We start from the raw sequence: 14,109 nt of genomic DNA on the forward strand, positions 1-14,109 counted from the left end.
TTTTACCTTTTGCAATGTATTGCAGAGGATTGATGTCTGGATTACGTTTTGGAGAAAGATGAGGGAATGAGGCCCAGTAATGGACTAGAAAACAGTTTTTGTAACTCCTTGTACTTACCAAGCAACTATTGAGTGCTGCTCAAGATACCTTTGGATTGGTAAGTACCTCAGCATCAAGGACCTGAACTAATGTATTAAGGTTGCTCCAAAAGTAATGCATTCTATTTATTTCCAGGGAAGCTACAACAGATACAAAAAGCATATAATGTTATTTGATAGAGCAAATTCTCAGCTACAAAACACTACTTTTCAACATAGCCACCACCATTAGCTGTGCATTTTCACTAGTGATGAACGACAGCCTGCATGCCTCACTCATAAAAATCTGCACCAGTGAAGGTGACATTCTCACTGTTGCCACTGCTGAAACGTACCACTCACCACCTCACTGTGCTCACAGCCCCTGTTTGGTCTCCATTAATGTCCAGCAAGCGTTGATGAATGTCAATGAATGGAATGTTTTCTGCATGGATGAATTCAGTTCCAGACCTTTGTTTCAAACACATTTCCATGTCAGATGTCACTTGGTCAGACCACTCCTCTGCTTCCATCTGTCACACAGCAACAACATGTAACAGAATACTGGAGGGAAGGTTCAACCTCTACTGCCATACCACCATCTGCCTCCGACATCACGGGCCAACATAATAAATTAGGAAGCATTACTTTTGGAGCAGCCCTCATAACTGCAATGCTGAAGGCCTGAATAAGCCAGATGCTTCCAAAAACAAGTAATTCCTCCACAGAATGGAGGACAGCTGGAAGTAAGAGCTTTATGCAAATATAACGGAAAAGTTCGCTTCCAATCTAAGCCATGCTATGGTTCTATGATTCTATGAAAAGAAAGACCATTACCTAAAGTGCACTGTAAAAATCTTGAACTTAATAAAACAGTCTCAGAAACATACCTTGAGCAAACCGGAATCGTAACAGTTTGGATAATCATGAGCAAATCCTTGGACCAAGACTCTGTCCATCCAGCCCTTCATGATTGCTGGCATGCTGAACCAGTACAAGGGAAACTAGGCAAAAAATGAATGACCTTGTTAGTGCAGAGAGCCCAGGGCATCCTTAGGCCTGGTCTGTAGGCAATCTCTTGTTTTCCTGATCTGTTCAGATCTTGTACAGGTCTTCTTCCAGGAGGGAGAGGCAGTAACTACGCTTGGCAAAAATAACTGAAGTGCTTACTGTATGTAGTGATCTCAGGTACGTAGCTAAGCAGCTGTAGTGCATTAATACCATGGTGAATGTCAGAGCTTCCACACGAATGGAAGTTGGAAAATGCTAGAGCTGGAAAACGTCATTAAGTTCAAACTCAAGACCATACAAAATGCAAAAGGAATGTATAAGCTAATGGTTATTGTTGCCAAAGTGGCCACAGGAGAGACCTATTACCAGGACATCTGGTGATCGGTTCTGATCTGACATTTGTTAATGCCATGATGTACTAAGAGACTGTCTCACAGCCCACTAACATGATGACCTGGAACCACCATATTGAGAAGAAAACTTCCTCTCTAACAGTAGGTCTCCTTTTATTTTTCTTCTTTTTTTTTTTTCCCTTTTCCTTATTATTATATTATATTATATTATATTATATTATATTATATTATATTATATTATATTATACTTTTTCTGCACCAGAATGTGCCTGACTCCTTCTGGTATTTTACAGACAGAAAGTAGAAAGCAACCTCTTCCTTCGGGGGATGTTTTATGATACTTATCTGAGAAACAATATTTTGAAAACGATGAAAACATGCTTTGAAATACTTGCCCAAGATACAGTCATATCCTAAATTTCACCAGGAGCTAGACAGTTCAATATATGTAAGCTGTGCCTGAGGCCAACAGTTGGATTATGAGTTTGGTCAGAATATTTTCTTTTTCATCATGCGGGGACTCCTGGACATCAGCACTTTGGAGGTCAGTACATTGTGTACTTTATCCTTGCTATCGACTGTATTTGTGCAAGTATGTGACCTTTTGGTCTCTACACTGCTGACACCACTGTTTCATTTAGGAGCTACTCTGCACCCAGGCATCTGTCTCCCATAGGGAACACTGTTTCCACACTGTGGGGCTAGTGGTACTTCCTGTGATATTTCTGGGCCTTGTGCACGCCAAAGACAGGACTACTGCAGAAGAGAGTAGACATGAGTTGTAAAAATCAGTTAGCAAGTCCAGACAGTGCTTGTCCAACTCAGCAATAAAAGAGGGCAGTACGACTGGGGAAGTCAGAACTCCCCCAGCCTGCTGGCTGCCCCAAATTCCTTGCCCATTAAAGAAGCCATGCCTGGCTTTCTGCTGCCTGACAACCATGGTCAGGTACATCATTGTGAATACAGACATTACATTTGGCCTTGTTGCAGCAAGTTTCTGGATTTGCTGTTATAACTACTCTGATAATTGTACTCCTGATCTGTGCTTGTTCCTGTGCCATTATTTAGAAATGAAGCCTTTGTCCATACAGCTTATAGTTTGGTGTCTGTTACAGTTTCCCAAACTTGAATCTGCTTTCTTGCATTTAAACCCTTACATTCCTGTGCATAAATCTGCATTTGCTTTGCTTGTGCTCCAAGGCATGCGTATAGTTATCAGGCTGCATGATAATATGGCACGGTTCTCTTATTGAGAATTACAGCATTAGTTTGCACTCAATACTTGATAGTCTGAATGGACCCATGCAATTTGTTTTAGAGTGCAGGTGGCATAAGAAGCAGTCTTCACAAAAGTAGTCTAATTGCACTTTGAATGCTAGTTTCTAAGTGAAATGCAGGTGTGAATTTTACTTGGATGTTTTAAAGATCTGATTTGTGATGCCTTCCTATTTGCTACAAATGTCAGTGTGGAGCCTTAATTTGGTGAAAAATTCATACTGTACTAGCACAGACAATACACTTGATCTGGTATTTCTGATGCTTTCAAAAATACACACCATATCAGACAAACCTGACACTGAATTGCTATGCTGGGTACAAACCATTTTATGTTGATTGCTGAACTGCTGCCTGTTTTCACTCTGGCTAGTCAGTGCTCCTAATGAAATCTGTAATCTTCTCACTTACTACTCCTTTTAGGTTGTTCAGCCCTGTACATTACAACTGAAGTATTTTAATACAATTTAAAATAATTACCTGAAAAATCAGTAAGTCTGCTTCCTGCACCTTCTTTTGCTCTTCAGTCAAATCATTGGACAAACATCCTCTCTTGTAAGCTTCCATCATCTCCACTGCATAATGGAACTCCTCTGAGTTGTGCAAGCAACCTGTGGAGAGAAGGGCACAGTCACGGCTTACTCCATCCACAGCACTGTAGCCAAATAAGAATTAAATACATGTTGTGATCTACAGTTCTAAATTGAGTTACTGCTTGCCTTTCTTTTCCCCACATACATTTTTACATGACTGTTCAGTATCATCACAGCCGATAGATGATGGCTTGATTGTAAACTGGGGAGGAATGTATGACCTCAGAGTACTGAAACTTTCACCTTTCTGTGGTAGCACGTGATGTGCAAAAAGAAGACCCAATCTGGTGATGCGGGTGGATGGCTTAAGAAGATATAAGAGAATTTTGCTAATTGTTCTGCCTCTGCATTGGAGATTACTGAAACCGTAGTCACAAGCACTATGTAGCTGCTTTTCAGTGTCTGTGGAAACTCAGCAGAGGCTGGGGAACCAGTATCCACTGCTCTGCTGGCTCCACCGTGGCTGGGTGAGCTGATTCAGGTATGTCCAAATCAAACTACACATCCATTCCTGCTGATTGAATTAGCAGTCCATCAGTCTTTAGCAAAAGGACTGGTAAAAAGTGTGGGAAGGTGGAAGTAGTAACCTCATAAACTGAACTACAGTCAGTTGTACATTCAGTTGTACAGAATTGCAAGTCGTACAGCGATATCTGAAGACATTTCTCACCCAAGAGAAACGGACTTCAGATGGGAGGTTGATTCTGAACAAGTGCTAATGCATTTTTGTCTCTCACTAATCTCACTGTGAGCCAAGGGCCATGCCTAGGAGTGGACTTTTAGGAATGCTTAAGTCTTGTAGTCTCACTGTTAATAAGTGTCTTCTTTCTTTGCCAGTGCTCGCCTTAGACCTGTGATATTCCTTTTCGATTCTTGTTCTAAAGAAAGATTGTCAGTTCTCATAGATGGTCTCAAAGCTTTGTTTTTCTTGACCAGAAGAAGTATTTATGCTATTAAATAGTTGTGAGATGCCAAAATGACTCACAAGCCCATGCGCTTAAATGCCTGGAGCTAACTCACAGAAAGCATTTATAATATTGTTCATTAAGTGGAGGTGGTTCTTAAAACGTCTCTTCAGTTGATTGCAAATACCAGGAAAACAATGGCATCCCTGTTTCCCTTCAGTCTATAGACGGAACACTGTTTTACAGGTCCGTCCTATATAGATGATTCATCTTTCTAATTGAAGGGGCATTTCTAAGGTTAATTAAAAACTAGGTGATACTTACACTGACATTTCTTGATCAGTGCTTGCAGAAAATAAAAAAGCTGAGTTATATTTGTACAGAATGATAGCAACTGCTTTTCAAAGTGCACTTAACAGCATGGGTTCTAGATTGTTAGTGCAGCAGGATGAACAAGGTGCAAGTTTGTCTCATTGCTATCGATGAAAAATCTCTCACCAACAATGTCATTTCTTGTTGCCCGTGGCTCAAACTGCATTGCATACAAGTCAGACACTGTGACACTGCAGCCCTGTTTGCTCAGTTCTTCCACAGCAACCGTCTTCAAAGATCCATTAAAAGAGTTGGGCTCTTGATGTGCGTAGACTATCAGGACTTTTTTCCCTGGGGGCAGAAAGGAAAGCAGAGGACACCTTTGAGATAGGCAGATACAAAACAGTTCTTGTGCTGTATTTTCCAAGCAGCACAAAACTAGTGAAAATCACAGCAGCAGCATTTGATTCCTGCTCGACAGGAGTGACTCATGAGGAAGTAATCAGTAAGTGTCCCTCCTCCAACAGTTCTGTGCTATGCTGGCTTTTCCTAGGTGGAACTCAGTGGACAGTGGGTGTATTTCTTTAGCACGTCACACTGCCCTACACCAGCTCAACTCAGGCCTTTCCAACTTCTCCTCTGGCAAGGTCCTCTTGAATCAGCTTTTGTGCTTGGCTGATTCCACTACCACCCAAAGAACCACCCTACAACAGGAAAAAAAAAGAAAAAAAGAACAAAAAAAGCCTTCTGTTGATTCAGCCCCCTCAGCTGGGGGGTAGACAAGCAACAGCAATTGTACCAACAGGATGGGATCAAAGCAGCACCAATTGACATCTCCTCAAACTGTTGTAGAAACGACTTCTGGGAGCTCAGAGCATCTCCCTGCAGGTTCTCTACGTCTTCTGTTTCAGTGCTGTGTGAGTGACAACATCGGATGTTCAGATGCCACTATCCTACTTCAGTGTCCTCATGGTGACACCAGCAGAAAGTGACATGATTTTTCTTAGCGTGTCAGTGAGCTTTCTGGTTCATGTCAAACTGCCAACAGGGTGTATTTAAGCCAAACTGAATGGCAAGGTGGATATGTTGGGGTGACAAAATAATGGCGTAGTATCACAAGTCAACACTATAGGCGTCCCATACACCAGCCTGCCGAGGGTCTGAGTGAATCGAATCGTTCTTACCTGCCATTCTCCAGTAGCGCTTGGAAGGTTCTGTCCCGAGACTCCGATATGGCCTGTAAGCTCAATCGACGTGTTTGCTTACGTGAGAAACACCACCGAGAGGTACACGGAAAATCTCTGCCCTGTGCGATCCCCGTCTGCAGGAGCGGGGCGGGAGGCCCGCAAGCACGACCTTCTGTGAGCTGTGCCGGGCGGACAGAGCACTTTGACAGAACGGACTTCTTAAATCTCTCCTCGCCTCACGTTTGGCAGAGAATCGTGCGTTCGTTTCGGCCTTTCTTCCTGCCGCCTTTTCAAACCCTGTTTCAGACCCACTCGCCGCTCCCCTGCCTCGTTGCAGCGCAGACCCTGAGGCTGTGATGACCGGCCCGGAGCTCACGGCTCCTCACCGCTCCCGGCTGTGCTTCACCCTCAGCGGGGCCCGGCCGGCCCGGCGCTCCGCGGCCTCGCTACGCTGAGGCGGCCTGCCAGGCGGTGCGGTGCGGAGCCGAGCCGAGCCGCTGGCTGCCCTGCCGGCGCCTTCCGGAGGGCCGGGCCCTATGCGGGGCGGGCAGCGGCCCGAGGCTACGGCTGCTGCCGCCGCTGGAGGCGTCGGTTACGCTGCGCGCTGTCATTACCGTTGTGTCTACGTGTGTGGTTGTATGTATGTGATGGATCACATGCCCGCTCGCGTTCTGCCGTAAAGGGCGATGCTCGTCCCTGGCAACTGGGGCTCGGTGATTGGTACACCCACACCTCCTCCAACCCTCGTGTGTAAAGGGGTGAGAACGATTTGAGGTTTCCAAATGGAGAATCTGAGGTGAAAACCAAGTGTTCAGGCCCAAAGCACTGGTCGATAAACACCAGAGCTATCTGCATCCCTCTGCAGTGAGGAAATCTCTGTGCAAAGCTCGTGCCACTGGCATTTTTCACCTGCTGCCCAGGTTATGGGAGACACAAATCCCACAGCGTTTCCCATTACTTCCCAGGGAGAAGGTGCTGCAGGCACTGGGGACAGCAGTGGACACTGAGGCTACAGCAGCCGCTTACAGGCTAGACAGGGCTCTGAGCAACCTGATCTAGCAGTAAACATCCCTGTTCGTTGCCAGGGTCTTGGTCTAGATGACTTTTAAGGGTCCCTTTCAACTCAAATGATTCCATGATTCTGTCCCATTCAATATCACTGTTGCTGCCTGGACATCACCTGAACATCGACCAGGTCTCTGCTGGCACACGGCCTCCTCTGAGGTTCTGCTTCCTTTCCTATCCACAGCCACTGCTATCAGGAGCCTACCCAGTGTGAACAACGGCTGTTGCTCAGCCAAAAAGCTTTCCAAAGTGTCTAGAGCTTTCTCAGAGTCTGATGGGAGCTGACATGTTCTTGGTCTTATCCTGACGTGAAGCAGTTCAATTCCTATGTTTCAGCATAGCTGGCACAGAAGTCACAACTGTCTCGATCTCCTGTAATGCAAGCAGTGAATATAAGATGTACAAACTGAAAGACAGATTTTCTCTCAGAGTACAAAATATTTTCGTCTTCCTCAAGGTATGTTGTTAACACGTGTAGTTAATGTCAACAATATTTGAAAAGGTTCACCTGAACATCGAGGTCACATTAACAGGGGAGTCTATTTCATGTGCAGGAAGGACTTCAGGGAACACGTCAGATAGATGGGAAGCTTTTGGAATAGTTCCAGAGGAAGGCCACAAAGATGATCAGAGGGCTGGAGCACCTCTCCTGTGAAGACAGGCTGAGGGAGCTGGGCTCGTTCAGCCTGAAGAAGAGAAGGCTCTTGGGAGACCTTCCAATACTTAAAGGGAGTTTATAAGTAGGAGGGAAATAAACTTTTTATGTGTCTAGATAGTGATAGGACAAGGAAGAATGGTTTTAAACTGAACGAGGGGAGATTTAGATGGCAGGAGGAAATTTTTGATTGAGAGGGTGATTAGACACTGGCACAGGCTGCCCAGAGTGGTTGTGGTTGCCCTGTCACTGGAAATGTTCATGGTCAGGTTGCATGGGGTGCTGGCAACCTGATCTAGTGCCTCATTTAGTGGTTGGTAACCCTGCCTGTGGTGAGGGTGTTGGAACTAGGGGGGTATTTGAAGTCCCTTTCAACCCAAGCTATTCTGTGATTCTATGACGAACACCTGTGTTAAAATATTGCACAGTTACTTATAAAGAAAGATGTTTTATTTTACTACCCAGTGAATAATAGGCTTATAACTGGAAAACATCGCTCCACTGTAGCTGTGATGTAGTCTCACTAGTATCATTAATTATTTCTCCACATAAGAATGAAAGTTATCTCACTGTAGATGTTAAACAAAAATCTTATTTCTTAGTAAGGTTGTACATGATCAGTTCACATGTTAATTCCTAATACATACTAAAGTATATAAAGACTATAAAGACTATAAAGAAAGACTATAAAGTCTTTCTCCAATATTGTGAGGCTGATCTCCAATAATTTTGCAAAATAACAATAGAAAAGGCAGTTTGTTTTCCTGTTTGCTTCTGGACAAGTCCCCTTGTAAGGATTTCAGCAGTGTGGTTCAGGTATTTCTTAGAAATCTAATGAGCACATTTTTCAGAGCTTTTAAGAGAAAGGTCAGAGGTTTCAGGAATTACTTTTGCTGTTTGGGCAACTCTGTGGGACAGAGTGGAGTTTCTTGTAGTCTCCCTCCCACCTCTTCTGCGTCCCCCTCATTTTTAATGTTAATTAGTTCCCAGGAAAGTGTTACGAATGGCTCAGACATCCTCAAAGAACAGTGTACATCTGCAATGAGAATTTCATTTTGCAGGTTGGAAATCTCTCTTACCCCCCTCCCTCCCCCCCCCTTTTTTTTTCCATTGCATTTGATATCTCTCTCCAGTCTTCTCTTGTAACAAGAAAAGGATGTTGTGTTTTTTCTTTTTCCTGTCAATGTTTTTCTCACTCTAAGGAATTCATTGCTAATTAGCAATGAAAAAAGTAGCAGTGATTAAAATGGAATAGAATTCTCTTGTCCCTGTCAGTTATCCCTGAGCATTGACTGAGTTGTACTTCATCAGAAATGTGTATATTTATAGCTTATCTTGCTTTTGATTGGCACAGACTGTTCTCCTCTCTAACACAAAACAGAGATCCTAAGAAAATAACAATGGCAGTAGAGATTCAGACCAAGGGCCTGTTTAACCTAGTATTCTGTCTTCAACTCTACTCACAGGTAGCTTCCTTCAAAAGACTAAGAGCAGGGTAAGCATGTAGGATATTCGCCCCCCTGCTTAGCCTGTAGATATCTTCACCTTGGACCTGAACATATAGCAGTTTGTATGGTAAACTTCAGTTTACCTCTCTGTTAAGTACTTTGCCCGATCTCCCTATAAACCCATGCCAGTTCCTTAAACGTGCAATGTTCTTGGCAAAGACTTTCACAGACTTGCCTTCTGTGTGAAGAATGCTCCCTTTTGGCTGTTTTGCATCAGGTTCCTACCAGCTTCAGTTGATGCCCCTTAGTTCTTGCACCGCGCATGACAGTGACCAATAATCCATCGGTGCTGGTCCCCTGTGACCAAAGGTGATTTGCTGGACTAGGTTGTAAGGTACAGTCATCTTCCTTGGAAAGTAAATAAATTACATTATAGCTACACAGGAGCGATTTTGGTTTCCTTACAATTTTCTGAGGAGTAACCCCAACTTTATTGTGCGTATGGTTCTTTCTCTTCAATAGTGCATTAAGGTTTTAAAATACGTATCCGAAGGGTATCTGTTGTGCCCTCTAGTGCCTAGTGAAAGGGTTTGCACTTTGATCAGAGGCTGTTGAAGTGAAGACTTCATTGAAGGCAAGCTTTTCCTCTTTAACGCAGATTCTCTTCTAGAAGAAACGTTTAAGAACCTTTGCCACCGTGAGAATAAGCAGCAAGGAGAAATGATGCATATCACTGTACAGGAGAAACTCTCTACAAAATTAGTTTTCACTGAACATTCCAGAGAACAAAAGCCCCGAGGCAGTAGTTCTAAAGCCGTGAATGCTGAAATCCTGCACTGCACCATCGTACGTGTCTCAATAACACTGTGGTTATTCCTGGGATTGTTTTGTGAGGTAGTAAAAAGCAGACAGTCAACCTCACGTGGGTCTCTCTCCTTAAAGCAGTATAGGGTTGACAGGCTTGAATAACAGGAAGGAAGGCAGCAGGAAGACGACGTAACTAACTGCCTCTTACTGTGACCTGTTTTTCTTCTCAGCCTCTGTCTGGGAGTGAGTAACAGAAATTGAAAACGGTAACCTCTTGTGTTAAAAGTTATACAGTATCTCTAAGTGAAAAACAAAGCACCAGTAAGGACAGCATCCTGGGAAGCAAGTCTCATTAGTCATTCAGGTTGTTTTGAAAACTTGCGATGTTAAACATTTAATAATGCTTACATGTTTTAGGATGCTCTCCAATATATATTGAAGGCTTTTATCGATTTGAAACTTAATTGCAAGCTCTCCTAGCAAGTCTTTGCCAAGGTATCAGGGGAGCAGTTAGTCAAGTACCAATCTATGCAATGCATAAATTCCATAGAATCATAGAATCTCCTGATTTGGAAGGGGCCCACAATGGTCATCGAGTCCAGCTCTGTCTTCTGCATTTACATTACACAATCATTACCTGAAATTGTCCTGGGGAAAATTCTAAGTCAGAAAGTTCAGACCAGATGGATTTAAACATTACAGATCAGACAGGAGAGCAGTTTACAGGGCAGAAATCTTGAGCATAGCTGAATGGGAGATGGCTACACATTCTGCTGAATCGCTCCCTCTGTCTTTAAGTATCACTTTGCCCATGCATAGGATATAAACTACTGCTATTGTGATATTATTCTTGGTTTGTACCAACTATTACGACAGCAGTGTTTGCTCTATGAGTAAACTACAGTTACAGGTGAAATTCAGGTTATACAGATGTTTGTCTGATAGAAAAAAAAACTGCCCAAGAAAGGTTGGTTGCAGTAACATAAAAGCAAAATGAAGCAATGAAAATGAGTCCTGAAATACATTTGAAAGATGGCACTCATAGGGTGAACATACACATATGTACTGTATCTGCCAAACACGAGGAGGGCTTTGGCTAACTCCCTTTTTGTTTTGCTGCTTAAGTGAGAAAGAAGACAAGACATTGGTACATGGGTCTATTGCTCACTGTATTTTTAGGAATTTAATGCGTTCAGAAGTATATTCTCAGCACTGACTTGCTCATGGTTTCCTGTACCAGGTTGTTAATCTTGATATTGGATAGGAGACTGCACACTAAAACTTTTTTTAGAATTACAGTGTTTGCTGAATTGGAAGAGACCCACAAAGATCTTCAAGTCCAATTCCTGGCTCCACAGAGGACCACCAAAATCCAAACTCCGTGTCTGACAGTGTTGTCTAAACGCTCCTTGAACTCCAGCCCTGGGGCTGTGCCCACTGCCCTGGGCAGCCTGTTCCGTGCCCACCACTCCCTGGTGCAGAACCTTTCCCTAACCCCCACCTGACCCTCCCCTGATGCAGCCTCATGACATTCCCTCGGGTCCTGTCACTCTTTTATGTCCTTCTTATATGATGGCACTTAAGCCTGCACCCAGTGCTGGAGACGCAGCTGCACAGCACAGAGCACAGTGGGAGAGCCCCTTCCTTGGTCTGGGCCTGATGCACCACAGTGTACGTTTGGACCTTTGGTCTGCTGGGGCACACTGCTGTCTGAGATTCAGTCTGTCATCAGCCAGAACCCCCATATCCTTTTCCACGGGACTGCTCTGCAGCTTCTTGTCCCCCCAGTCCATACAGATATCCAAAGCTGCCTTGTACCAGGTGCAGAAACTGGCACCTGCTCTTGTTAAGCTTCGTGTGGTTGGTGATTTCCCCGCCTGCTAATTTGTCAAGATCTCTGTGCAGAGCACCTCTTGTATCTGCTGATACTTAAGTGACGTTTAGCTGTTTTGTGGAATTATATGTTCATCTCCTGCTATAACAGGCTTTAACCAGCAGGTAGTCCCAGAAGATCATCACCTTGAATATGCAGAGTGTTAGCTTGATGTATGACCTTTTCTCCATAATAAACAAACATAAATCTCACACCTGAGGTGGGAAATAAATTTGAAGTGCGATGTAGAACAAAAACAAGCTTTCCAAGTTTGTTTGTTTGTTTGTTTTTCTATCTAAAGGAAGAATTATTGCTCTGAAAAATGTACTCCTTTGTCCCACCCACTCTTCTCCGAGGAAAAAAAATCTTTAAACCTCTGCATGGAGTTGGTATTCAAAATAAAACAGGTGGAAATATAGGGTGTCTGCAGACTTAAAGATACCTTCCCAGGAAACCATGCTCACATGTATTCATGTTTTTAGTATCACAGCTATCACATTGCCACTTCTAGTTCAAGTCATTCACACCAGTGCCTTTCCCTGAAATCAAGCTGCCTATATGTAAATTCCTTAGATGCTATTAAATATTCATTCTAATCTGCATTTCCACGAACAACTGCAAGAAATTGAGAGACAGTGCATTCATACTCTGTTGCCTTTCTATCACAAATGAGGCAAAGTTGTACTGTCTCTGCCTTGGCAGATATTCTCGTTATTCAGATACAGAGGCAAATCCTAGATCTGCTGTCCTTTGTACATGAAGATTGAATCTGTAGTCAGATTTGACATTTCAGTCTGTGTTCAAATGAATATCTCAGGACAGACTTCCAAATCAGAAAGTGCAGGAGAGTTTACTAATTTGTATGTAGTAAAACTGTCCTCCTATGACAAGGTTGAGCTCAAGGGTTATTGAAAAACACGTGGAAAGACAAAGTAGTCACTGGTCACAGACAATACAGGTTCATGTGGGGAAAGTCCTGCTCACTCAACTTACTTTATCTCTGTTTATGGCAAGGTACCCACCTGGTTGACCAAGGGAAGCCGATTGAAGTAATCTTTTTGGATTTCAGCAGTGCTTTCAATACTGTTCCTTACAATACCCTTCTGGACAAAATATCCAGCATAGAGCTGGACAACAACATAATATGAAGGTTAAACTATTGGCTGACAGGTTGGGATCAGAGGGCTCTAGTAAATGGGCTTACATCAGGCTAGCAGCCACTCACTAATGAGTGGGCTCCATTTTAGGGTGAGTTCTCTTTAATGTTTTCATCAGTGACTTGGATAAAGGACATGAGGGTATAAGTACATTTGCAAATGACACTAGATAGGGAGGAGCTATTGACTCCCTTGAGTGTAGAGGGACCTTGCAGAGAGATTTTGACAAATGAGAGGGCTGGGATATCACCAACCACATGAAGTTCAACAAGAGCAGGTGCCAGATTCTGCACCTGAGAAGGGGCAACCCTGGATATCTGTACAGACTAGGGGACGAGAGGCTGGAGAACAGCCTCATGGAATGGGAACTGGATGTTCTGGTTGACAAGTTGAATCTGAGTCAGATTATTATACAGAAGACATAATTCTGGGGGTAGGCTCCTATGAATTTATGCCACATAAATAATCTCTAAGGCTCCATCCAGCAGGAGTAAAGAAACAACTCATATCTTTAGCATCCCAACATTATTTTGGCCTGTGGTGAACAGGTAGAAAAGGGAGGATAGTGCTTACCTAGCCAGAGACCAGAAGGGGGTGCTGGAGAGCTGAGAACACGCTTCTAAATGCGTTAAGTCACTGAAATGTAATGAACAGTAGATCGATGTACCAACCTTCTTTCTCGACAGATCAGTAAAATAAAGACGTAGTCAAAGTCTTTCTTGCATTTGGCATCATGCATGTGTATGCTGATGCCATGTGTGCCATCTTTCAAATGTATTTCAGGATCCATTTTCATCGCTTCATTCCTGTGCAGTTCTGCTGAGCGGCTATTTTGTTACCACAGCCAACCCTTCTTGGGCTGTTTTTATACCAGAAAAATATATACATAATGTGAGCTTCACCTCACGTACAGCATTTTATGCATAGAGCAGATATTATTGCAGCAGCATTTGGTAAAAATCAAGAATAATAACATAACAACATATATTAATGAGAGTTTATATTCTCTATATAGGCAAACTGGAGCTTAGTGACTGAGGGAGCGATTCAGCACAATGTGTAGCCATCTCCCATCTGGCTACGCTCAAGATTTCTGCCCTGTAAACTGTTCTCCCGTCTAATCTGTAATGTTTAAAATCCATCTGGTCCGAACTTTCTAACTGAGAATTTCCCCAGGACAAATTCAGGTAATGTTTGTGTAATGTAAATGCAGAAGATGATGCCTGGAGAAATAGCAGGGGTCCAGATTTCTCCTCATTGCAATAACAGGCGTAATCCATCAGGCTACAGCCTTGCTGCTTGTGAGCTGTCAGTTTCTCAGCTCTATTCTGTGCATTGAAATCACTTCAGCCTGGGGAGATGCCTTACCTTCCCCCCCCTCTTAATTTCC

The 14,109-nt window shown here is 43.4% G+C and overlaps 1 protein-coding gene and 1 long non-coding RNA gene across 6 annotated transcripts in view; one reads left to right on the forward strand and one right to left on the reverse strand.

The window, feature by feature from the left end:
- The window catches only part of LOC121109966, a 22,312-nt gene extending 17,924 nt beyond the window's left edge, over positions 1 to 4,388 (forward strand). Inside the window, exons 5-6 of one of the 2 annotated variants that reach the window (XR_006938631.1) lie at positions 26 to 158; positions 236 to 4,388. This is a non-coding gene — a long non-coding RNA (uncharacterized LOC121109966). Of the gene's footprint in view, positions 1 to 25 lie in introns of both variants that reach the window. The other variant, XR_005857829.2, reaches the window with a different exon arrangement.
- Positions 1 to 6,228, reverse strand: part of NQO2 (NAD(P)H quinone dehydrogenase 2) — an 8,714-nt gene extending 2,486 nt beyond the window's left edge. For 2 of the 4 annotated variants that reach the window (XR_003073763.3, XR_005857828.2), the window contains exons 1-6: positions 5,712 to 6,228; positions 4,714 to 4,878; positions 3,198 to 3,328; positions 969 to 1,082; positions 442 to 611; positions 119 to 240 (exon numbers count right to left, since the gene is read on the reverse strand). Coding sequence is in view for 1 of the 4 variants with exons in the window: in XM_418973.8 (XP_418973.2) it covers positions 969 to 1,082; positions 3,198 to 3,328; positions 4,714 to 4,878; positions 5,712 to 5,718 (417 nt within the window). In the remaining 3 variants the exon portion in view is untranslated. Of the gene's footprint in view, positions 1 to 118; positions 241 to 434; positions 612 to 968; positions 1,083 to 3,197; positions 3,329 to 4,713; positions 4,879 to 5,711 lie in introns of all 4 variants that reach the window. The other 2 variants (XR_003073764.3, XM_418973.8) reach the window with 2 other exon arrangements.
- Between the last annotated feature and the right edge of the window lie 7,881 nt (positions 6,229 to 14,109).

The sequence above is a fragment of the Gallus gallus genome, chromosome 2 (assembly GCF_016699485.2).
Source record: "Gallus gallus isolate bGalGal1 chromosome 2, bGalGal1.mat.broiler.GRCg7b, whole genome shotgun sequence".
Classification (NCBI taxonomy): Eukaryota; Metazoa; Chordata; class Aves; order Galliformes; family Phasianidae; genus Gallus; species Gallus gallus.